General features: G+C 34.4%; 1 protein-coding gene across 2 annotated transcripts in view; it reads right to left on the bottom strand.

The window, feature by feature from the left end:
- Positions 1-4278: 4278 nt before the first annotated feature.
- The window catches only part of LOC118191129 (venom protease-like), a 52769-nt gene continuing 30137 nt past the window's right edge, over positions 4279-26910 (bottom strand). For both annotated transcript variants that reach the window (XM_085827370.1, XM_085827369.1), the window contains 2 exons: positions 8779-8945; positions 4279-4525 (listed from right to left, as the gene is read on the bottom strand). In XM_085827370.1, the coding sequence (XP_085683496.1) occupies positions 4337-4525; positions 8779-8945 (356 nt within the window). In that variant the 3' untranslated portion in view covers positions 4279-4336. The remainder of the gene's footprint in view (positions 4526-8778; positions 8946-26910) is intronic.

Below are 26910 nucleotides of genomic sequence, written 5' to 3'. Positions count from 1 at the left end.
TGAAATTCAGATCGATGGGAAACTTATGATTTTTTATAAAAATTTACGATTTCTGAAACAATAAATTTATTAATAAGCCTTGAAATGGAGTTAAAAACTTTAATGTCATTGCTTGTGAAACTGGCAGCGTAAATTAGGAAGATCCTTCCAATGGATATGCAGCAGTGTTAGTTTGCTAGAATTACTAATTCAGAAGTCAAACAACAAAAATCAGCGTTATATTTAAAAAATTTTCACAGGACTAGTTTCGATGGTTTTACCGAACCATCATCTTCAGCTGCAAAACCGCAAATGAAAGGGATAGGAAATAATGTTTAGATAAGATAAGAAAGCCTGGACAAGAATAAGCAAGTGGCGCCATCTGTTGGCGAAACCAGAACTAAAACATAATTTCTCTAAAAGCCGAAGGCAAATTGGGTTTGGAATTAGGATCGTTAACTAGAACAGAAAGATTTTTATGAATGTGAAATGCCTCTAGAAAATCCAGTTCTCCAATGGAAGATGTTTTTTGAATAATTTTGGCAGCAGAAAAATTGAAAGTGTGATTTTCGGACCAACAATGCTGAGCAACAGAAGACTTCTGTGTTTCCTTTTTTCTAACATATGCCTCATGTTCTTTGACGCGAAATTTTAAGGCTCTCTTAGTTTGGCCAATGTAAATTAAACCACACTGGCAAGGAATCCTATAAATACCCCAGGAATTCATATCCGGAATGGGGTCCTTCAGTATGGAACTCGGAATTTTATTGATGGGAGAATAAACAACCCGAAAGTTAAATTTCTGCAAAATATGTGCAACTTTATAGCTAATTGATGGAAAGAAGGGAATGACAACAGAATTTTTATAATCTCCTACAACAAGAGTGTGCCTTTTAGTGTGTTGAGATGAGAATTTTTTAACTGCTTGATTAATGATGTTGGGTGAAAAGCCCCTGTCAATAGCTATTGCTTTTAAATAATTTAGTTCTTCATCAAGGGCTAGTTTGGAGGAGCAAACTTGAAGAGCACGGAAAACATAGGAATAAAATGAAGCTAACTTTTGTTTAGTCGGATGACATGATTTAAAGTGTGGTGGAAGGCAAACCGATGAAGGTTTACGGTAAACTGTAGTACTGAAGTTGGATATGTTACGTGTGACCAGAATGTCGAGAAACGGAAGAGAATTGCAAGTCTCAAGTTCAAAAGTGAACTGAATAGCAGGATCAATAGAATTCATTGTTGAAAGAACTTTATTCAAATCATCTTTATTACATTCAAACAGGGTAAAAGTATCGTCTACGTAGCGGAACCATGCCGGGAATTTTAAAGTTTCAAACAATTTTGATTCATAATAATGCATGTAGATATCAGCCAGGATGGGACTGAGGGGGCTTCCCATGGCTAATCCCTCAGTTTGCTTGTAATATTTATTTTGGAAAACAAAATGTGTTTGTTTCAAACAGAGTTGAGTGAGAGAAATTAGCTCATCAATTTCGATACAAGAGAAATGAAATTCGCGAAGTCTGGTTTCTAGACATCTTAATGCACCCTCCACTGGGACATTGGTGAATAATGATTTTACATCAAAAGAAACCATGAGTATATTACGAGGAGAAATGTTTTTAACCTTTTTTACAAACTCTATTGAATTTTTTATGGTGTAAATGTTATTGTCTAATAGAGTGGAAAATCTAGAAACTAAATATTTAGCTAATGGATACGAGGCAGTACCTAAATTTGATACAATAGGGCGGAAAGGAATACCACTTTTATGAATTTTGGGAAGAGCATATAATCTGGCACAATTCGCAACAGATGGGATAAGTGAATGTTTTAAGTTGCTTGAAATGATTTGCGAAGATTTGATCGCAGTTTTTATTTTGGATAAGTCCGAAGGTGAAGGATCTTTAGGGATAGAATTATATGGTCCTTCGTTTAAGAGTTTAGTGACACCATCGATTTAAGTGTTGTTATCCATGACGACTATCTGGCCACCTTTGTCGGCCTTTGAAATGACAATATCCGGGTTAGAATGAATCTCGCGCATTGTTGCTCTTTCTCTCGCAGTTAGATTTGGTTTCAAAGGTTTATTATTGAATTTCACATTATGAGCGATAAGATGCCTAATCATTTCTTTCTGTGAATCTGAAACTTTACTGAACTTGAAAGCTTTTTCGATAGGAGCCAAAATCTTTGGAATCGAGGGTTTACAGGTTTGTGAGAAGTTAAAATTATATTTTAGAATTCTCTCTTGTTCTTCTGAAAGACTAACATTAGAAATATTAACTATTGGCTTGATGTTTACAATGGGAAGATTTTTTGAACTACTTGAACTGGAAGACTGTAAAAGAAGTTTTTCGAATTTAACTGCAAGGGTGTTTTTATGACGGTTAACTGCATTCTCCGTTCTAGACCAAGACTTTTGTTCAAGGGCAGTGAATTTTGGATATGTTTTAGCGAGTTCCAGATGAAGCTTATAGAGTTCATGTTCAATTTTGGACAATTGTTGACGTGTATCCCTTATCACGGACCGAAGTAAGGCAAGTTTGCAATTTAACAGAATTCTTGAAACGCGACTCGAAGGTTTTTGATTAGATTTGATTTGAATAAAATTGGGGATCAATTTTTTACATTTACATTTAAGTAAAAAGTCAAGATGATTCAGGAATTTTTGCCGTTTCAGGCGTAATTTAGTGAAACGATTAACGGATGAAGGCATGATAAACAATGCAGAAAATCAAACTAAATTAACTGAGCAATAATAAAGTACACACAAAATAGCAGAAAAATCCCTCACTGAAATGAATAGAAAACAAAATGTTTGTAAGCAAAATGCATGAAATCAGACAAGCAAAGCACAATATCCAAATGTACAAAACATAAAAATAACTTGAAAATTGCAAAAATTATCTTATCTAAACATTACTTCCTATCCCTTTCATTTGCGGTTTTGCAGCTGAAGATGATGGTTCGGTAAAACCATCGAAACTAGTCCTGTGAAAATTTTTTAAATATAACGCTGATTTTTGTTGTTTGACTTCTGAATTAGTATTTATTCGGCGTGTTATTGTGTCTTAATTGCTAGAATTAGTTATGGTGCTTATGAGTCTGGAAATAAAAGTAAAGTAAGCACACAGGATGGGTGTAGACCAATATCAGCAATGAAGATTATGGAATTTAATCAATACAAGACACTCATGATGCAATGACTGAGTAGGAAAGGGGAACGTGAGAGGAAAATAATGATGAAAATAAAATGAAAAAAAGAGATCAAAGTGAGGCACTGGAATGTACAGACAAATTGTTAGAATATCTGGATGATTAAACTCATATTAAATTTGTAACATCACAGTTTCAACATGGTGTACTTAGAAAAAAACTGTTGAAAGTTTTATTGTTATTTTAATTAAATGTCATTTTAGATATTAAAATTTAATGTTATTACGGTATCGTGTAATATTACAGTTGCTTTATTACAATATTTAATTCCATATTTAGATAATGCGTGTCTTTTTGAGAGCTAGTATACCTGTCGTTGATTAACATGAACAACACTGATAAAATGGAACAAAATTATCAGCATATCTGTGATTGATCGTAAATGGCTTTAAGCTTTCTATATCGAGAATTCTGCATGTTTGTTGAAGAATTTTTCAAAGCTTGCATTTCAAATGCTGGTGGAAAAATCCAAGAAAACAAACCTTATGCAAACAGCCCTTCGTCGGACATCGAACCCGAGATAAACTACCAGCATTCACTGATATTACTTATTTAATCAACAGGAGTAAAAATATTACGAGAATAAAAGACCTTTTTTACTTGAATTTTACTCAAATCCAGGTCTTCGCAACAAATAGAAATTGATACAGAAAAAGTGCAAAATAGAACAATGTTATATTAAATTTTGTTTTTTAAAATTTGCGTAAGGATTATTACAAAAATACAACTTATATTATTTTGGGCAACTTTCATTAGTAAAATAACAACTCGCTAAAATGAATACGCAAATCAAATTATAAAAACTACAAAAGGATTATAAAAACTACAAAGGGATTATAAAAACTAATTTTTATCTTTTGTTTTGCCTTCATTTCAAAATGAAAATAAAGTTATATACAAGCAGCAAATTCTATTAAATGTAAAGGTAAGCTTTTAATGAGCTGCTTTATCTTTGTTCTGTAAAAACGTTTTTTTATATCAAGAGTATATTTTCTATTTGACAATGTGCCAGACAAAACTACTTCTTATTTGGTATTTACGATTAAAATTCCTTCAATAAAACTGAGAACATATATAAAATTCAGACGAAGTAAAGATTTAGTTATACACAAATATTTATTACTGAATAACAACAAAATTACATGTTTATTTTATTTTCAATCCAGTCCATATAATTTGATACCCGTGTATAGACTCCAGGATATCCTGGCTCTCCACATAGGAATCCAAAAGATGCAATACCAACCAGAATCCATGGAATATCTGATTGATAGAAATGCAGATTCTGGTAGTTGTTCTTGTACATCAAAGGTCCGCCAGAATCACTCTGCAGGAATAAAGTGTTAACCATACATTATATTTAAAATGCAAATATTATAAACTACTTAAAATATTTGCGCAATTGTATTCAATTACATGTAAAACATTTATTGCTTTATTTAACATCAAACAGCATCTACAGATTGGCATTCTTAAGTCAAATTCTAAAAACTTGGTTTACACATCTCTCATTGCAACCTTCCCCAAAATTACAAAGCCCGTAGTTCTTTGTTAATATTTTATAAGGCATTTCTCCCGCCTTCATGGCTTACCTTCATTGAGGTCAGCACACTCGGCGCGTATTCGAGAGGTCGAGTGCCGGCGAGGGATTGCTCATTTTTCAAGTCTTTCTGCTTCAAAAATCCCAATGACTGTATAGTGGCCTCTGAACTAAAAAAGGTAGTGAATGATGATTCTCCACCACCTGGATTTAACGATTAGGTCTCCTAATTCCCAGTTGCCCTTTAAAAAGGAAAGTATATAAGGTATTTCACCCGCCTTCTTAGCATGCTTCCGAGGTGTAACGGGCAGCACGCTTGGCGCGTATTCGAGAGGGCGAGTCCCGGCGAAGGCGTTGCTTATTTTTCTTTTTCTTGACACTGAAAATAACCTAATGATTCTACATTTTCAGGATAATTTCTTTTTGTTATTGTCGCAGAAATGGGAAAAAATAAAAATTGGGAATCTTTTTTATCTCTTACTTCTAAAGGATCCAGATGCATAATTACACAGACAGACTACGAAGCATAATTTTGGCCACCTTCACCTTTGCTTGTCTAATAACCTGAGCTAGTAATACTGAAGTCAAAAAGATTCTGAAATAAAATAAAAGCAAGAAACAGAACATGCCTTTATGTTACTATGAGCATTCGGGCAGAATTCTCTACAGACGAATAGTGCAAAACTTCCGTAAACATACAAAACGACAAAAATGTTGTTCCTAAAAGATTTAAAAGATTTTTTTATTAGATTCCATTGCTATAATTGGGAATGGCGTATATATTGGATAACGCATATTGTATCTATCCATTTGAGCTGACATCCTTGTCAGAATGTACATGAGTATATGGGGCATATTTACATCCGTGTAGAGCTAGCTAGAAGTCCGATAATTGGAACAACTGCCGTTGCAGTTTTGAATTGGTCAGGAAACGCCTTCACTGGAACCAGCTCTCAGTACCAGAATAGAGGTTAAGATAGTACTGCAATGAAGATCGGCAGAATTATGAGGAACTCAGGTGGCAGATACGATTTAAATCCAACAAAACGGCGCAACGGCAAGTGTAAATATGAGCGCATTCCACCACGCTTCCACATGATACATTGAGTCACATGATGAAAGACCTTATAGCATCGCCTAGTATATCCAAGCAGAAGAAGTACATCATTTTCAAGGCACTCTGATGTCTATATTGTCCGTATTATACACCGCAATAAATGCTTATGTGTATACTATTATTTAACGATCACATAAAGTTACTACAAGTTCTTCTGTTGTTCTTTTAAATTTGGTACAGTAGGTTTCATTTTCTCTATCAACTTATATATATTAGGTAATCGGATCCGCAAATGTCCTGGACTGCTTGAAACCTGACTAAATGAAGAACTAAATATACAGAAAAAAACAGTAATTGTTATCCACTAACAAAAATATATTCTCCCTGTTTTCAATTAATAAAATGCGATTAATAATTTCAAATATCCTTTGAAATTTTTTAATCAAAGCTTTAATTAAATTTCAGATGTTTAGTTATTACTTTTTGTATATGCACTTCACCACAGTCGTCGTTAGCTTAGTTGTTCTCCCTGCCTCATAAGCCCATTGCTCAACATTTGTTAGTAAATATTTCATTACCTAGTTCATTAGTGTTCGATTTGATGCATTCAGTTACGTTGACAGATTCTAATCCACTGAAACAAGCTGCAATGCAATTTGGTTCTTTGTATTATTTCTGACTTCTGTAAGACGAATTTCAGAACCAGTGAAATCATTTGCACATTATAGTTTGATTTGCTTTCATATTGTTTGTCGTTAACTTATGTTATGCTTCACCAACATTTTGGATAACATTTCTGATATTGTATAGCAAATCTGCTATTAGGTTTTCATTACTTCGTTACTCTGTCATTAAAAAATGCAAGTAAATCTAAATAGGAAATATTTTTGTTTCTGTTTGAAGCTCATTAATTATATAGGTCTTTTCCGAATTACTTGAACAAGCAGGAATTTTGTTTTCAAGAATAGCAAATATTTAAGAAAGAAATAGAATACTATGTTCTACAATACGACGTTTTACTGTGGCTACATTTTCTCTTCCCGTGTCATAAAAAAATTATTTTCTAAATTACAGAATTTTTTTGAAATTTCATATTTATTTTAAACTTATGTTAAAGTAAAAATTTATTTAAAACCTTCTTTTTAATTCAACTAGTTTGTATAATTACTAGGTTTTTTTTTGTAGCAGAAGCCGTGAAAAATCTGCAGTGCCCTCGCCGGGACTCGAAAGGGAGAAAATACTTTATGCGAGTATACTCCTCATTTTAAAAGGCGACTGGGGATTTGAGGACTCATTCGCCAAATCCTGGTGATGACGAATCATTGTTCACCACTTTTTAGTTTGGGCACCACTTGTACAGTCGTTACGATTTTTGAAGCAGGAGATGTAAAAAAATGTGCTATGCCATCGCCGGGACTCGAACCCTGGATCACTCCAATACGCGTCGAGTATGCTTCCAGTTACACCACGAAGGTATGCGGAAAGGAAGAAGAGAATATCTTATAATTTCATGAAAGTAAAAATTGGTATCTATAGTTTTAACGTATGCATGAAGTTCATTATAAAAATTGTAATTATGATTTGACAATGTCTACAGGCTAACTGAAAAGGATTTCAATATTAAGCGTATATCCTCCTTCAAATATCATGGCAGCAGGTCTTAATTTCTGAAATTAGAACTTCAGAAGTTATGTAGAAAGCTGTCAAGAAAGTCAAATAAAGAAAAATAAATAAAATAGCAAGTAATTAATAATTAAAATCAAATAAAGTGTTGATCGAAAAATCAACAATTTGAATTAATGACAGGTAAAATACAGAAGCTCATTCTATTTGAGGCTACGGCTTGAATTACGATTTCACTCTAAAGCTCAGAAGTACGAGAGCTGGGTTCCTGTGGACATGGCTGAATTTAAGATTGCCTTGCAGGCATCGATGTTTTATGTAAATATAACTGAACTGAATTTAAAAATATCAAGGCGTCAATAATTACAAAAGTGTACCAGCTTTCATGAGATCTTACAGTCAAGAGTAAGATTCATATAGTATTCTTTATGTTTCAGAGTGAAGCATAACATAATATCATTTTTAGTTCAAGATTACTTTGCAGGATAACAATAATTGTGCAGATAAATAATTGCTGGCCAAAATGTAGGTTGTAATATAAAAAGTTCAAATATATTCAGTTGTGTGTTGTGGCTGAGGGTTTACACATACAGAAGTTGTACAATGTGAAGTAGACAGGATATTTCAACATTTTCTGTATGAAGAATCCTCGGCACATTTTGACATGGATGTACCACTTTTCCTTTCCAGTAATAATACTTAACTAAAAAGACTTGCTGAGAGTGTTCACAGTAACGGGAAGCAAAGAACCGTATTAAGTAACAAACTGATTCTTATTGTGAATGGTGTTACTTTGAGATACTTCTGATCTCAACTTTTGGACGTTTTCAATATGTTGCAAACTCAGGTTTAACCCCCATCAATATTTGTGGCTATTTCGCAAGGAATTAAATTGTTGAAATATTTTTCATCAAAGTGCGAAAGATAGCTGTAGCATAGAAAGTCATTTATTTCCATCTCAGAACAAAGCATTTTCAGACTCTCATCAGGAAAATAGCATCCTTTTCATACATGATATAACTTTTCTGAACTTAAATGAGGATCACTCGTGCAGGAGAATGTGTAGAAAATGAAACTTAGTGTCTACTACTTGAAATTCCACACTTCAAGAAATGAAAAGTAAAAAAAAAAAAAAAAACCGGAAAGAACACAGTCGCACAATGCGACCTGGAAACATTACTTTTATTTTGATATATAATTGCTTATGTGCACAACCACTGCTGTGCTGTAAAAATATCTCTTAATGGAACGATACGAATGCATGCATCAAACCCATATAATTGCATTAAAAGAAAAATAAGAATGGCAATAGAGAATGGAAATTGTGATGAATTGTTATTTTAAAAGCAAGTAAACGTACCTGGCAAGCATCTTTACTACCTTTGGGTAATCCAGCACAGATAAAATCTTCAGTAATTCCACTTGATATTGATCTATCATATAGTTTGCTGTAAATTCGCCTGCACTCTTCAGTAGGGACAACTGATATATCTTCTACGACATGCAGTATCGGTATGATTGTACCTTCTTTTAAGGAAAAAAAAAAGACTTTGGAAATGTAATTCACTCGTCCCATTTATTAATAACAGTATTTATCTCTAAAATAATAAATTACTCAACATACAAATTTCAGTATATACATACATGACTCTTAGCATATAGTATATGTCATGGAAATTTTTTTGTCTTAATGGTGAAGGCATATGCTCTCAGAGTCAAAAGGAAATGATTTTTTTTCCGAAGATATTAGTATTTCTTATTTTTTATGTGTACATATTTCATGTTTCCTATTTTTATTTCCTTTTCAACCGTTTCGGGATGCAGACAAATGAGAGTGGAAAAGATCCTGATGTAACTTAAAAACAGTCCTACACAGTGCTTTCATTTAGTTACAATAACAACCAGCGTTGCAAGTATTAATTTCATGAAAATAAGAGTCTAAAAAATCATTGTAACTATTGAATGCGTAACATTTTTGGAATGAATATAATGTTATAAATAGAGAGATGAACCAAAGTTTGTTGTATGCGCAGCGAGTTTTATTAACAGGGTGTCCCGTTAATGTTCCAACAAACTTCTGGGGAGGTAAGACACTTCAGAAGGATTAAGAATTGCAAAGGAACCCATGTCCGGAAATGTCAAGGGGAAGTGGGAGCAGAGGTAGAAGATGGGAAAGGAAGCAAAAGAGTGATTAATTTGAAACATTTATTGGACATGAATACAAATGGTGTACGAGAGCTTGAAGGTTACAACAGATGCTCGAAGTTTGCACCATCAGACACCAAACATGCCTGACACCGACGGATCATTGATTGCCGGATATGTTCAAATACCCCGGGAGTTTCTTTAATTGTAGCAGCTGAGCAGGCGAGTCCAGCCACGAGATCCATTCCAGACACAACAGAATCGTGATACACGACACTTTTGATGGTTGCCCACAAAAAGAAATCAAGGCTGGGTAAATCCGGTGACCGTGGGAGCCAAGGAACCGGACCACCACGCCCAATCCATCGATGCGGAAATGATCTGTTCATTTGGTACTAACATCCAGTCCTAGATGAGCAGGCGCCCCATTATGTTGGAACCACATGTTCACAAGCTCTACGTTCGTATAGCGTTCCATGCTCTTCGTATGCTGCTTACCGGTCGAACGAGGCAATCCTCGTTTCTCACTAGTACTCTTCTGTACAACACCTTGTTGTGCAATGACGTTTCTGGGCCGGGGTTTCTATGCAATTCTTATTCCTTAGGATGTGCCCTACCTCCACCTCAAGTTTGTCGCAACATTTAAGAGACACCCTGTATATATAATGAAATTGAATGCGAAGTTTAGAAGTCATATAAACCTTCTTTTAATAACAGGCAGACTAAAACCTCATTCTGGATGGCAATTTATCTACCAGAATAAGCCATGTATTCAGTTTATTTGAAGTGAAAGTTACTCGTTTCAGTTTTGAGAGCGGCTTAAAAGAAAGGGAACATTGATGCTACGTATCGATAATTTGGAATGAAACTAAAAATCATGTGGCAGATTGTTATTTTTTGCATAATTACAGCAATAAAGTAATTAAGCAGAGGCAGCTTTAAGACATAAAAGCATACGCAGTATCTCAGCATCGTGCCTTCAGTAAGACCAGTACTTTACAATTATATACTTCTTGTTCCACAGCTAATTATCAAGTGCTCTATAGATATGGGGAGTGGCAAAAATATGAGGATTATAAGCAATAACTTGAGAAATGTTTAATGTGCCTCTTCGGGCAGGACTCAGTGATTTGGTTTATAATTTGAGATTAAGCAAATATAAGTCTCAACTGCTGCAATCAAGGATACAGGAGACGAATTTTTTTCGTAGTGAAAGGCATATTTCCATGCATTGCAATCAAGATAAAAATATTGTTCGCTTTGATTAAAGATGTATTTTTGCAATGATGAGGAGATGAATATTCTGCGTAAGGATATCTGTATTTCCATACGTTGCGATACAAACAGTTTATTTATTTTACATAGTCATTAGGTTATTTTGAAGCAGAAGACGTGAAAAATATGGAATGCCTTCGCCGGGACTCGAACGTTGGACCTCGTCGAGTATGCTTCCAGTTACACCACGAAGGCATGCTGAAAGGAGGGAGAAAATACCGTGTCTTCATAAAAGCGACAGGGAGATATCTTCTACTACGATATTCCCAACTTTTTATCTTTTCTCGTTCTATATCCGAAGCCAGAAGAAGGTACTGTTTAGTAAGGCTTCAAAAAAGGAGTTCTGAAGAAGTGCACTGGCATACATTAGGAAAGACTATAGTTCCATGCCTTTTAGATACATGTCAGTGGAGAAAGAGTATTATGTTATCTTGGTAAAGTTACACGTGCTTAATGAGTTCAAAATATGTGGTGACTTTGAGTTCTTTGTCAGTAAGCTACATTTAACAAACTCATATTTCAAATGCGAATGGGACAGTCGCGACAAGTAAAAAACCACTATTTAAGGAAATAGCCTTGACGGTAGCCTTTAAAGCCCAGTACTGAAAATGTAAATAGCTAACCTCTTGTATCCGCAGTGGACCTGCTACTGTCACTACTCAACATCAAATTGCGATCAATGAACATTTTCGTAAAAGCATTGTACGATGGGAGGGAGAGCCAGGCATATATTTTTATTCGAGATTTCTTCCCTTCGATGCCAGAGCTTGTCATGACTAAACTGACAGCTTATTTATTGATTCAAATATGTGGAATTGCAGTTGAGAATACATGTACATTTTTCAGAAATTAGGAACAAATGTATGGCTGTTATGCATAAACTCCTAAAAAATATTAAAACCGCTTTCTATGAGATGATTTAGAATTTGTTAACAATTTTCAAAAATTACACTTCAAGTCTTCAAACAACGTTTCTTTAATTTTTATTTTTATTTTATTTCTTGACGACACAGTGCCGAATACAGTGATTTTCGGATGTTGAACTGATAATGTCATACACAGTGAACAATTTCATCACCAGGTATCTACCACAAAGCATCGTTACAACGAGCAGTGACAGGTAGCAGTATTTACTGACTACTGCCGGTTAATCAAAAGAGATGAGCCTGACAGATAGCATAAAACTCAAAAAACTGTTCCCTTGCAATATTTTAATAAAGTATGTTCTACTGTCGCAAAATTTAAATTCCTTATAAAGTAACATATGCAAATATATAGTTATAATATCCAATTAATTTTACCATTATGTAATGCGTAGAATCAAATCCTTTATTTCATAAGATTAAGGACCAACTACATATTTGCTTCATCATGTTTATATACCCTATTCAACTGATATATCAATTTGAAATGAAGAAAAGTTTATCTTTGCTGATGATCTACTGGATCTAAGGTTGTAAGGAGCCCAAGTTTTACTAACGTTTATTTTATTTTAAAACTGTACTATCACTTCTTATTTTCTACTTCCGGCCAGAATTAAATGCTTTAACTTGTTAATGCAAATTGTCTTGCTAACGCCAAGTATTTAAGTTGTGGCTTTTTGCCAAGAGAGAGAGAGAAGGAGTTTTAGGAAGCAAGCCGCTTGCCTCTGTAGTTTTACGAGTTTTCACTCTGTTGCTGGTTGCCTTTAAGGCCAGAGGTTTAGCCCTCTTGATATTTGCAAACGTATTGTAGTTTCAGCAGCTCGGCGTACTACATACGTACCTTTTTACTTCCTTGTACGAAGTAAAAAGGAAGTATTGTAATCGCGAAAAGCTTCAGACAGCATATTTCAAAGAAAATATCCACTTTGACCGCTTTCGAATGCAATTTAACGATGTTTTTGCGTGATATCTGTACGTAAGGACAGAATAAAAGACTCTTTTCCTCCAAAAAAATTAAAAAACTGCTTTAAAATTAATTCTGAAGAGAATTTTTCGTGGCGTCTGTACGAACGTATGTACGTACGTATCTCGCATAAGTCAAAAACGAGTAGCCTCAGAACTTTGAAATTTTGTATATAAGACTACTACAACATGTAGATGTGCACCTAGTATTTTGGTTTCAATCGGCCTCGCCAAATGTATATAAATATATTTATAAATATATCCACTCTGTTACCCGGCTCAGTGATCTCAGTTTCTTTACTCTTATATGTAAGTTGTACATTTTTTCTTTAAAAATGATTGAATTATGTTGTTTTTATCTTCCGGTTAAGGGTTTTATGCCTTTAGTAAATCTATATGCAATATTTTTAGAATTATCAACAACTTTAAAATTCTTTAAGTGCCGCTAAACCTAATTTGATGGCGGCCATTTGATGTTTACATTTGAAACAGCTGAGTACCGGATTTGTTGCCAATCTAGAGAAACTTAGCTTCGCAACAACAAAGATAACGCCTTCATTTATTATTCAAATCATGGAATTTTTTCGAGGAAATAAGCGTTTAAGATTTACTTCTTAAATTTTTATACAGATATTTTGAGTTTTTATGTATTTTTGCCTTGTCGCGAAGTGAAAACTGAATTAATTGAATGAGAAATACTCAATCGTCTGTGAAAAACTGTTTCTTTTCTGTTTTGATTGCTTAATTTCTTTTAAACATAGTTCTAGCTTTAGTATTTGAATAGAACATGTGGCAACGATAATTCTTTAAATGAAATAAATTTTGTGCATTCTGAGTTATAATATGAACGAAATATAATACTGTTAAGTAAACCTAGCGCCAGAGTGTCGCTATGGTAAACAAAGTGAATTTTAAAGAATGCTTAAAGAAAGAAGAATGATTTTAAAGAAAGTGAATTTTAAAGATTCTATTGTGGTTTATGCGCTGTCGGCGAAGTAGGTTTAATTCAATCTAATAAGTTTAAATGAAATGCAAGAAAAAATGCGTATAATTTAATATTCCATACAAGGAAGTCATGTGGTGTACACATCAGATTTTTTAAAATAAAGGCCAGTCTTAGTGCTAGGCATTCGTATACTTGTTATGGTGAAAACGTCATGGTACCAAAAAAGGTTTCCTACTCTGTTGACAAAACACTTAAAATTTTTCAACAACAGTAATATACTAATATCAATAAGCCCTGTACATTTGCGTTGTGTTTTCGGATTAACCCTGAAATCAATTTGAGAATGAGACGGGTGAAAATCATGAGCACACACACAAAAATTTAACCTTTGAATGATCTAGAAAAACTTATTTATTTAACTATTAATGCCAATTATATATATATATATATATATATATATCCATTAGTTGAAAAAAAAATATCAAAATATATTCAACAAAATTTGAACTATTGTTTTACACATCAAACATTTCCAAGTAATTATTTTTTTAACATCCTTCTAATTACTATTAAATTTAATATTGCAAATCTGGTAAAACATACCAAAATAAACTATAAATTCAAGAACACTACCCTCCCCGGGGAGAAAATAATAAAAAAAAGTTTAACAAGCTACACTTTCTACTTCACACAGAATTCATCTATACAACAAAAAATATTGCTTAATATTGCACTCAATATAATCATTTAAATACTATTATTGCACATAATTTTTATTATTTAATTTTTTTCCTTGATTAATTAAATATGGTTTAACCGGATAAAGATAAGTAATGACACATTTACTATTCTACAAACAAGTTCGTCCTGAGAGAAACAAGAATGCTCTAATACAAGCACTATTACAAATCATCCTCACCAATGAGTAATTCAAAAAAAAAAAAAAAAACATTCAAGTAAATAATTTCCTGAAGAACTTAATTTTCTTAACCATTAAGTTAAGTTACAATAATTTTAATAAGGTTATAAATCTTTATTCCATTTAATGCTTTTACTTGATTGATACACCAAAGAAAAAATGATTTCTATAGAGTTAGGATAAAGTTATCAACTACAAAAAATTTAGGGTTCAACAAATTAACAAATTAAGTTAATTCAATCATTTTAACTGCAGAAATCTATAATATTTAACTAACCAAGAATTAACCAAAAAAAAAAAAAAAAAAAAAAAAAAGAAAAGAAAAGAACTTATCTGTTCCATGAGCAGAAGGAGCATCAAAAAAAAAAAAAAAAAAAAATCCATAGAAGCTCATGAGGAATGCTGGCAGCCTGTTGAATGAAAAAAAAATGTTCGTCGAACAGTATGGATTCATTACGGTAGCCTTGAAGTTCTAGTAGATTTTAAGATGAGCAAATCAGGTTCCAATACGGCAAGGTAAGTGAAATACAGTGCTGGCAGCCTGTTGAATGGACAAAAATGTTCGTCGAACAGTATGGATTCATTACGGTAGCCTTGAAGTTCTAGTAGATTTTAGGATGAGCAAATGAGGTTCCAATACGGCAAGATAAGTGAAATACAGTGCTGGCAGCCTGTTGAATGGACAAAAATGTTCGTCGAACAGTATGGATTCATTACGGTAGCCTTGAAGTTCTAGTAGATTTTAGGATGAGCAAATGAGGTTCCAAAAGCAACGGTTGTAAATTAACGCTCTGGTTCCGAGTGAAGCGACGAGTCAATGGGTGCGCTGGGAACACGCATCATTTTTCTAGAAATTTACTTCTGTATATTTTTCTTGAGATACACAAACACACACAACAAAAAACTGATGAAAGAATTTCGATTTTTTTTTCGAAGACATAGATGCCCATACCTACGGCCCGCGCTCACAGCGCTTAGCCAAGAGGCCCGTAGGTCTATCGGGGCGAAGCTCCATTTTCTTCGTCGGAGTCAGCTGTCGCCTCCGGCCAATTCAAAGGGCAAAAGAAGTGTCAGAAAGTGCAAAAAAAGTGTAAAAAATGTAAAAAATGCAAAAAGTGACCTCGTCCCACAAAACAACCCGTTAAAAGGGAGAGCGCCGGACTGCCAAGTTGGCGCAACCCATTCTTCGCCGAAAGTTAAAATAGTTGCAACAACAGCATACCCTCATGTTATCAAACTCGCCAAAACCACTACTTTGAAACCTCAACGGAAAATCTATGTCGCCAAACCCTCGCCAAAAAAACACCACCTGTGACCGGAGGAAATTAGGAATTTCAACAACCCTGCAAGGGTCCCAACGAAAGAACGCTGAAAACTCGCAAAAAGTGACTTTTCAACCGGAAAGAAGGCATTTCATCCCCCTTTAACTAAATCACAAGCGAAACGAAGAAAATTCTACTAATTAAAGCTCATAACTGAAATGCAATTAAAGTTAGAAAAATGAAAGTTATGCCAAATTAAAGAGCTAATTTTTCTGCAACTAATGATATTAAATACTAAGAAATCAAATTAATTTTTGACATGAAAAACTGAGTTTATTACGTAGAAAAAAATACTTATCCATTGTTTGCGTGTACAAGATTGAAGACGCAGTTCGCGTAAACTCGGAAAGCCAAAATATATTACACTAGAATTAATAGGCCCAAAAAGAATATAACCAAACTTGTGTAGCTCAAATTTTGAATAATTACAAATTAAAATTTTGATTTTTATGAATCACTTAATTAAATTAAATTCGCTACACAACATCCCTCCGATGATCGTGAACGCCAAAAAAATTTTAGGACCCACAGACAATGGAAAAGTTTTACATAAGTTACTAAATACGAAGAGGAAAAAAAAAGTACATAATGGTACCACATGTTAATCACAAAGAAGGATACATATACCTACCTATTTATAATTAATCCTACCATAAGTCATGGTTAGCAAATATAAATCCTACCAAAACAATGGTTAGCAAATCCAAATCCTACCATAATTGTATGGTTAGCAAATCCAATCCTACCATAATTGTATGGTTAGCAAATCCAATCCTACCATAATTGTATGGTTAGCAATCCAATCCTACCATAATTGTATGGTTAGCAAATCCAATCCTACCATAATTGTATGGTTAGCAATCCAATCCTACCATAATTGTATGGTTAGCAATCCAATCCTACCATAATTGTATGGTTAGCAAATCCAATCCTATCATAATTGTATGGTTAGCAAATCCAAATCCTTTAGTGAACCGAGTAAGAGGGTCAAGAAGTGTCCCTGGCACACAACAAGCATACATCAAAACAAAATAAAAGTGTTGTCAAACAACACGTGACACGCCCTAAAATAAAATGTGAAAAGTAAAATGTAAAATCACGAACCCCCCCCAAAGGCAAATCAAGTGAAAAGTGTGTAAAAACAAAATATATGTAAATAAACAAACACCACTGAGTATACGAGTGTTTAAAGCAAAACAATTCAAGAGCTACTGGCGCTTGACACAAAATGTAAACAAACTAGTTCTTGCAATCACCCATTGAAGTGACAATATCAACTCAAAAGTACGCTTAAGGAAAAAGTGTACCGTATAAATCCTAAGTTTCCCTAACACACAGAATTTCACTTCCCTAAGAACTGACACCCCACCAATACGAGAGGGCAAACGAGTAAACACCGCGACTGTACAGCGCAGACTAAACTACTAATAAATCCTTGGCATAAGAAAACTAAAACGAGTTGCACTTAGAAGAACAGAAGACAATCACCACGAAGTGTTGGCTGGAAAACTATCTAGTCAAAAATTCTAACCGAAACAAATCCCGACTACCATGGCTAAGGGATTTCAAGAGAGAGAAAAAAAAATTTTGAACTTAAGAAAAGGAGAAAAGCGGGCACCAGCCCAGCAAAACCTCCAAAAAAAAACAAACCCGGGCTAATGAGACTAGAAAGTTCCCGGCCAAGACAACTTGATCACAACCTCACATGCCAAAACATGTAAAATCCAAATGCAACACTCGACCAACGATAAGCCAAGAAGACTACACAACTATACTAATTGATTATAAAATTTGACTACAAGAATACAATTACCAGAAACAAATAATAATTTAACCAAAATTGTATACAAAACACACTATTTCTCAAAATATTTCATTTCACTTTTTCGACACAAAACCATGTGTATCTCTAGGCCTTAGATGGTAAGGTGAATCGTGTGATGAGTTCTTTACATTATCTGTCAAAATTGAGTCATCCTTTGGAAGTGGGAAAAATAATTCTCTCTGGTACCTTCGTGAGTCTGTCCACGTGTATCGTCTGAATCCGATCAGGATTTGTAATTGAAGAGATTTTATAGTTAACTTTAGTCAGTTTCTCAATAACCCTGAAAGGTCTCTGATTCAATTTAGAGAGTTTTCTAGCCATACCTGGCTGAACTACTGGAGTGTATAAATACACCAAATCTCCCACTTTTATGTCCTTATCATGAGAATTCTTTCCACGTAAATTTTCTTGCTTATCAGCAGCCTCTGTTAAATTCTGATTGACTAATTTAAAAGCCTTTTGTAATCTCAAAACCAAATCTTTATAATAATTGTTTGTGTCATCATAAGTTCTAAAATTGGTTTGCAATAATAAATCAATTGGTAAGCACAAATCCCTGCCATATAAAATAAAAGCTGGACATTCCTGAAGTGCACTATGACGACCAGTTCTGTGTGCCAATAAGGCAAAAGGCAGATGTCTATCCCAATCCTCCTGAGTTTGAGAAACTAAGTGGCTAAGTGAATTAATTAAGGTGGCATTTAATCTTTCTACTACACCATCAGACTGTGGATGATAACTCGTAGTAGTATGTTTAGTAGTCCCCAATTTCTTATAAACTTCCATTATAGCTTGAGAAATAAAATTAGTACCTTTATCTGTAACAATGTGTTGAGGTATACCATGAGTTGAAATAAATTGTTCTAATTTCTCAATTATGGATATGGATGTAGTGTCCTGCAAAGGATAAGCTTCAGGCCATCGTGAAAAATAGTCAGTTACGACCAAAATATATCTGTTGCCTGCCGTAGTAACTGGAAGGGGACCCACTATATCCATCGCAATTCGCTCAATGGGACGGGTAGCCATAGGCATTCTCATAAGGGAAGCCTTATGAGCAGGTCTATGACCCCTCCTCTGGATACAGGAGTGACAGGACTTAATGTAATTGTGCACCTGTTTATGCATACCCTTCCAGAAAAAAGACTTTTGAACTCTATGAAGTGTTCTGTGACAGCCTGAGTGTGCAGCAGTAGGAGAATCATGATGCTCCTGCAAAATTCTTAATACTAGTGTTTTAGGAACAACTAGTCTATCTTGTTTCTGCCAACGTGACTTGGGTTTCTTGTATTTGCAATACAAAATATCTTCCTTTACAAAAAATATCTGAAAATTAGGTGTAGGAGACTTATTATTCTTAAGATCAGTTACAATCTGTTGGCAAGAAGGATCAGAAGCTTGTTCTTTTTTGAATAATTCCAACAATTCAGGAGTAATGGAAGTTTGAATTAACTGTGTAACATTTACTGCTCTAGATAAATAAATAGTCTGCTGTTAAATTTAATCTACCCGGTTTGTGAACAATCTTATAATCAAACTGGGATAAACCCATAATCCAACGTGCAATTCTAGAAGTGGGATCTTTAAGTTTTAAAACATGAGATAATGAAGCTTGATCAGAATATAATGTAAATGGTTTACCAAGAAGATATTGTCTAAAATGTGCTGTGGCCCAAACAACTGCCAAAATTTCCCTCTCTACAGTACTATAACGTGTTTCAGGACCTTTTAATTTTCTACTAGCATAACAAATTGGATGTTGGAAACCGTTAGAATCTTCTTGACACAAGACAGCACCCAATGCATAATTAGAAGCATCTGTACACAAGGAAAAAGGTTTAAGAAAATTAGGTAAAGCCAAAATGGGTTCATTCAGAAGTTCAGCTTTTAGAATATCAAAAGCATGCTGAGCTTCATGTGACCAATAAAATGGAACTTTATCTTTAGTGAGCTGAGTTAAAGGAAGTGCCTTTTGGGCAAAATTTGGAATGAACCTTCTGTAAAAGCCAATAAGGCCTAAAAATCGCCTAACTTCTTTCCTATTTTTAGGTGCAATAAAACTCTGAATGGTCTTTAAATTTTTATCATCAGGCTGTATAATACCCTTGGTAACTTTATAAACCAAATACGTAATTTGTTCTTTCAGAAAATGACATTTAGAAGGTTTAAGTTTTAAATTATGCTGTTTTAGTCTATCAAAAACTAACTTCAATTTTTCCAAATGTTCATCAAAAGTTTTAGAAGCAATGACAATATCATCAATGTAAATCCCTATTTTTAATGGTGAAAGATTGGCCAAAACTATAGACATCAACCTTTGAAAGGAACTAGGAGCATTTCGCATGCCAAAAGGTGTTCGTAACCACTCATAGTGCCCAGAAGGAGTCGAGAAACCACTTTTGAAGGTGTCATCAGGATGAATTTTCATCTGGAAAAACCCTGAAGTTAAATCAAGTGTGGAAAAATAATTTGAATCTCCTAACTGTTCTATCAATTCAATCATGGAAGGCAGAGGAAAACTGTCTTCTATCGTTTTCTCATTCAACTTGCGGAAGTCAGTGACTAAACGGTAGGTGTTATCCGCTTTCTTAACAAATAAAACAGGAGCACTGTAAGGGCTGTCACTTTCTTGAATGATGTTGGCTTCAAGCAGCTCTGCTACCTGTCTATCTAATTCATCCCTGAGATGGTAAGGTACTTTGTAAGGCTTTTGCCTAACAGGAATATTATCACGCAAGTTGATGTTGTGTAAGATGGTGTCACACCCTGTTAACTCAGTGATTGAGGCAGCAAAGATGTTACTATACTGATTGAGAAGATGTGATAAATGTTGTTGTTGCTGCTCAGGTAAATGTGTAAGATCAAATTCACCACCCCAAGACTCGAAATCCTCACCTGTTTCTATGGTGGTATTGTTTACAAGTTCAGAGTTATGTGTGATGACATTCACAGGTTGGACACTGGCCAATTTCATTCCTTTATTGAGATGTAGTGTATTCGGTGAAAAATTTGCAATTTTGACATAAAATTCGTTAGATGAAGAAGTCTGATTAACTGACCTGGCTATGGAAAATTGACTTTGAGCATGTTCTATTAAAGGTTCAATTAAGGCAGTATCAGTAGTGAAATTTACAGAACGAGCAGTGAGCTTAATGATATTTTCAGAAAAAAGGTGGTAATTTATGTTTGGTTACAGAGTAACAAAATGACTGAGAAACTGAAGTTGAGAAAATCTTATTATTCATAGCACTAGGCTGACTTAGATTCCATTTAAGAATTACATTTGATCCTAAGAGTTGAGAAGTGGAGAAATCCAAATGCATATTGTGGTCTGCAAGAAATTTAGTTCCTAATAAAGCACCATACTGAGATGAAAGAGGTGTGTCAGTAATTAAAAATTCTGTTTCAAAATATTGTTGTTGAAATTCTATTGTTAAATTCATTTTCTTATTTATTTTTACCTTTTCTGCAGCAATACCCTTTAAATATATGTTACATGAATCCAATGAGATTTTATTTCCAAAACATTGAATGTATTTAGCTTCTATGATGTTTACAGTTGCCCCCGAGTCCAATAAAAACTTTACTTTATTCCCCAAAATAGATCCCTCAACATTAGGCAAAGACGCCTCACTAGTGGATACTGTAAAAACCGATGGCACCTCCAAAAGGGTTTTAGGAGACGAAACGGAGACTGGTTTCTCCCCACCCTGAATTAGTTTAAATTAAAACTTGGTGCTTGGGGATTTAAAGCATTTGTAGCCACACTTGTGGTATTTGGAGTACCCGAAACAGCTGGTGTGGTGTTATTAGAATGTCTCCTGGCTGTTTGGTTATTTCGAAATCTCTGTTGACCCTGTCTAGAGTGCTGATTAGGCACAATATTCGCATAGCAGTCCCTGCTAACATGCCCTATTCTGTTGCATCTGTAACAACGAGGCTGTATGGGTCTTGAACGAGTACCTTGTGATATTAAACTCTGCACCTGTGTTTGGAGAGAGCCCATCATTTTTGTAAGCTGAGCTATATTTTTCTGCTGCATCTTAATAGCTGTAGTGAGCTCTGAGTTGGTTACTGATGGTGGTGTAACTGCCTTCTCGACTGCTGGCTTAGCAGCATTCACTGCTCTAACCTCAGCTGTTGCAAAATCACTACTAGCATGGCTCTTAGCCCACATGTCTTCCTCAATAATTGCATGCTGTTTAGCAGATGCAAAAGTTTTGTGATTCTGTGGCAGCAACAAGTCACAAATGCAACTCCAATCCTTCGATAAACACTGACAGAAGTAAATCCTGTCTCTGTGCTTCTGCTGCAGGGTCACTGCTTCTTTCCATTGGTACAGTTTTGTACGAAAGAGCCTCTATACGTGCTGCAAATTGTCGCACTGACTCGTGTGGTTTCTGAAAAGCCTGAATAAGAGCACGGATGTTAGAGTGCAAATTGTGCACTGAACTGAACCTCTCTTTCAACGCTTTCACAACATAGTCAAGACTGGCTTCTTTCTTTAACCTAGGATTATTCCTAATTAATTCTGCAGCCTCACCTGCCACCTTGACTCTGATCACTGTTAACTTATCTGCATCTGACCAACCCACATGAGTGGCAATGAGATCAATCCTATCTAAGAAGTCATTCAGACTAATTCCCTTGTCTGCACCTGAGAACAGAGGAACAGAATCCAGAGGATCAGAACCAAAAACTGATAGAGCCATTACTTCTTGACTCTCCTCCCAGTCTATTGCACTATTACTAGCCGCTCTGGCTGCTCGTTTTGACACTTTCTTTGGCATTTTAAACCGCGATCAGCAATTTCCAGCACATAAAGTAGGGATGTATCCCAATGTGTGATTAACACGCGTGCCTTTTAACCTTATGTTGCAAACATACAGTTGCAAAAGTGTGAAACAGTAATCCTCAAAATCAATATGTAAACATGCAATACAAAATTTTGCACAACAAGAAAATACTTAACTAAACAGGTACTGCGTGAAAATGTTTGTGTTGGATACAATAGTTTTAAAGTCCAAATGTGTATCAGTAGTACATATCTGGTATGCAACCTCAAACAATAAGTATGAAATAAGCACTGTAATACGACCACTGTATAGGCCCGTCACTGTAACTAACTAACGAGTAGGGTTTCAGTAAAAAGCCTAGACATGTGGAAGAAAACTTTCACATAAATATGCAATAGTACACATGACAATCACCAGTCTCAAGTCAAAATTAAGTTCCACTTTAAGCGCAAGCCAAAAGTGATGCAAAAATAAACAGCACAACAAAAATTGTTCAGTGCTAAAATTTGGTATCCTGGTCACGGCACCAATATGTTATGGTGAAAAAGTCATGGTACCAAAAAAGGTTTCCTACTCTGTTGAAAAAACGCTTAAAATTTTTCAACAACATTAATATACTAATATCAATAAGCCCTGTACATTTGCGTTGTGTTTTCCGATTAACCCTGAAATCAATTTGAGAATGAGACGGGTGAAAATCATGAGCACCCACACAAAAATTTAACCTTTGAATGATCTAGAAAAACTTATTTATTTAACTATTAATGCCAATTATATATATATATATATATCCATTAGTTGAAAAAAAAATATCAAAATATATTCAACAAAATTTGAACTATTGTTTTACACATCAAACATTTCCAAGTAATTATTTTTTTAACATCCTTCTAATTACTATTAAATTTAATATTGCAAATCTGGTAAAACATACCAAAATAAACTATAAATTCAAGAACACTACCCTCCCCGGGGAGAAAATAATAAAAAAAAGTTTAACAAGCTACACTTTCTACTTCACACAGAATTCATCTATACAACAAAAAATATTGCTTAATATTGCACTCAATATAATCATTTAAATACTATTATTGCACATAATTTTTATTATTTAATTTTTTTTCCTTGATTAATTAAATATGGTTTAACCGGATAAAGATAAGTAATGACACATTTACTATTCTACAAACAAGTTCGTCCTGAGAGAAACAAGAATGCTCTAATACAAGCACTATTACAAATCATCCTCACCAATGAGTAATTCAAAAAAAAAAAAAAAACATTCAAGTAAATAATTTCCTGAAGAACTTAATTTTCTTAACCATTAAGTTAAGTTACAATAATTTTAATAAGGTTATAAATCTTTATTCCATTTAATGCTTTTACTTGATTGATACACCAAAGAAAAATGATTTCTATAGAGTTAGGATAAAGTTATCAACTACAAAAAATTTAGGGTTCAACAAATTAACAAATTAAGTTAATTATTCAATCATTTTAACTGCAGAAATCTATAATATTTAACTAACCAAGAATTAACCAAAAAAAAAAAAAGAAAAGAAAAGAAAAGAAAAGAACTTATCTGTTCCATGAGCAGAAGGAGCATCAAACAAAAAAAAAAAAATCCATAGAAGCTCATGAGGAATGCTGGCAGCCTGTTGAATGAAAAAAAAATGTTCGTCGAACAGTATGGATTCATTACGGTAGCCTTGAAGTTCTAGTAGATTTTAGGATGAGCAAATGAGGTTCCAATACGGCAAGATAAGTGAAATACAGTGCTGGCAGCCTGTTGAATGGACAAAAATGTTCGTCGAACAGTATGGATTCATTACGGTAGCCTTGAAGTTCTAGTAGATTTTAGGATGAGCAAATGAGGTTCCAAAAGCAACGGTTGTAAATTAACGCTCTGGTTCCGAGTGAAGCGACGAATCAATGGGTGCGCTGGGAACACGCATCATTTTTCTAGAAATTTACTTCTGTATATTTTTCTTGAGATACACAAACACACACAACAAAAAACTGATGAAAGAATTTCGATTTTTTTTTCGAAGACATAGATGCCCATACCTACGGCCCGCGCTCACAGCGCTTAGCCAAGAGGCCCGTAGGTCTATCGGGGCGAAGCTCCATTTTCTTCGTCGGAGTCAGCTGTCGCCTCCGGCCAATTCAAAGGGCAAAAGAAGTGTCAGAAAGTGCAAAAAAAGTGTAAAAAGTGCAAAAAGTGACCTCGTCCCACAAAACAACCCGTTAAAAGGGAAAGCGCCGGACTGCCAAGTTGGCGCAACCCATTCTTCGCCGAAAGTTAAAATAGTTGCAACAACAGCATACCCTCATGTTATCAAACTCGCCAAAACCACTACTTTGAAACCTCAACGGAAAATCTATGTCGCCAAACCCTCGCCAAAGAAACACCACCTGTGACCGGGGGGAAATTAGGAATTTCAACAACCCTGCAAGGGTCCCAACGAAAGAACGCTGAAAACTCGCAAAAAGTGACTTTTCAACCGGAAAGAAGGCATTTCATCCCCCTTTAACTAAATCACAAGCGAAACGAAGAAAATTCTACTAATTAAAGCTCATAACTGAAATGCAATTAAAGTTAGAAAAATGAAAGTTATGCCAAATTAAAGAGCTAATTTTTCTGCAACTAATGATATTAAATACTAAGAAATCAAATTAATTTTTGACATGAAAAACTGAGTTTATTACGTAGAAAAAAATACTTATCCATTGTTTGCGTGTACAAGATTGAAGACGCAGTTCGCGTAAACTCGAAAAGCCAAAATATATTACACTAGAATTAATAGGCCCAAAAAGAATATAACCAAACTTGTGTAGCTCAAATTTTGAATAATTACAAATTAAAATTTTGATTTTTATGAATCACTTAATTAAATTAAATTCGCTACACAACATCCTAATTCAAAGTTAGCTTTTAGTTAGAGTTTTAGTTAGTAGTTTTATATTCTTACGTTCAGACCATGTGGAAAAATCCCCCAAATGATTTATGTGTCGCCGTTAGAGGGCGCTTCGCTTCTGAAAAGGAATGCTAGTTTTTAGTTTGCGACGTAGTTAGTTAGCAGTGAACCTTCGAGGCAACTAAAGTTGCTTTGTAAATAAAATAATTATTTTTGTAGATTGTTGAAGTATTTCACTTCATTTAGAATTAGAACCACCTTTCGCAATATGGTGCATCGGTGCCGAGAACCTTTGGCCAATTTAGAAGTTTGTGTTTTTTAATTTTGGATATCATTTTATGCGAAGACAGCCAAGGTAAGCCTGTATTTTCTATTTTTATATAATATGGAAGATCTTATTGCTAAACTGAAATCGAAACGAAAGGTATTGAGGACCGGAGTGTCCAAGATATTAAAGAAAATTGAAACCGAACTGAATAAAGATGATAGTAATATAAATGTAAATGTATTAGAAGAAATTTTAGACCAGTTAAACGAAAAATCAAAATCCTTGAGCAATTTAGACGCTGAAATAGAACGAGAATTAAAAGTCGAAGAAGACGAATTTGAACTTGAAATCTCATTCGCTTTGGAATATGAAGAGAAAATTCAAGTGTGGCAGTTTAGAGGAAAGAAAAAGTTGAAAGAGTTGAATAAGTTGGAAAATTCGGACAATGCAAATAGAGACATTTCTAATGAAAACGTTACAGTATCCCAAAACGAAAGTAACAAATTCACTCGTCTTCCAAAATTAACGATCTCTAAATTTTATGGTGATTCTTCGGATTGGTTAGAATTCATAGGTCAGTTCGAAAATGCGATTGATAAAAATCCGAATTTATCAAAAATAGAAAAATTAATTTACTTAAAAAGCTTTCTTGGTGGCTCAGCCGCCAAAGCTATTTCTGGTTTCGCTCTCATCGAAAATAATTACGAAGCTGCTCTTGAACTGTTACGTTCCAGATTTGGTCAAAAGAACATCTTAATTAATTCGCATTTAGGACAACTCTTAAGTACTTCACCTGTTAGAAATCCTAATGATATAAACGGATTAAGAAAACTTCTAGGTCACGCCGAAGTACAGATAAGAAAGCTTGAAGTATTAAAAATAGATTCTGATAAAATAGATTCTGAAATCTCTTAACGCCTTTAATTTTGAAATTACTTCCTAATGAATTCGTTCTTGATTATAGCCGAAAAATTAAAGACGAAAATTGGGATTTAAAAGGTTTGTTAGCCTTTTTGAGGAACGAAGTATTCAGTAGAGAACGCGCGGCTGCTGTTAATTATAATTCTAGAGAAAAATATTCGCGATTGGAAAAGCATTTGCCCTTCAAACATAAACATTCTCCAGCCATAACGAGCAAGCCGTCTACAGTTGAGTTATTAGCGGCGTCATCCGAATCGCAGTGTCTGTTCTG

The sequence above is a fragment of the Stegodyphus dumicola genome, chromosome 1, assembly GCF_044657685.1.
Source record: "Stegodyphus dumicola isolate Sdum_Otavi_A_Nest chromosome 1, ASM4465768v1".
In the NCBI taxonomy this organism is placed as follows: domain Eukaryota; kingdom Metazoa; phylum Arthropoda; class Arachnida; order Araneae; family Eresidae; genus Stegodyphus; species Stegodyphus dumicola.
The sequence above is the reverse complement of the archived record's forward strand: the minus strand, read 5'-3'. Positions and strand labels throughout refer to the sequence as shown.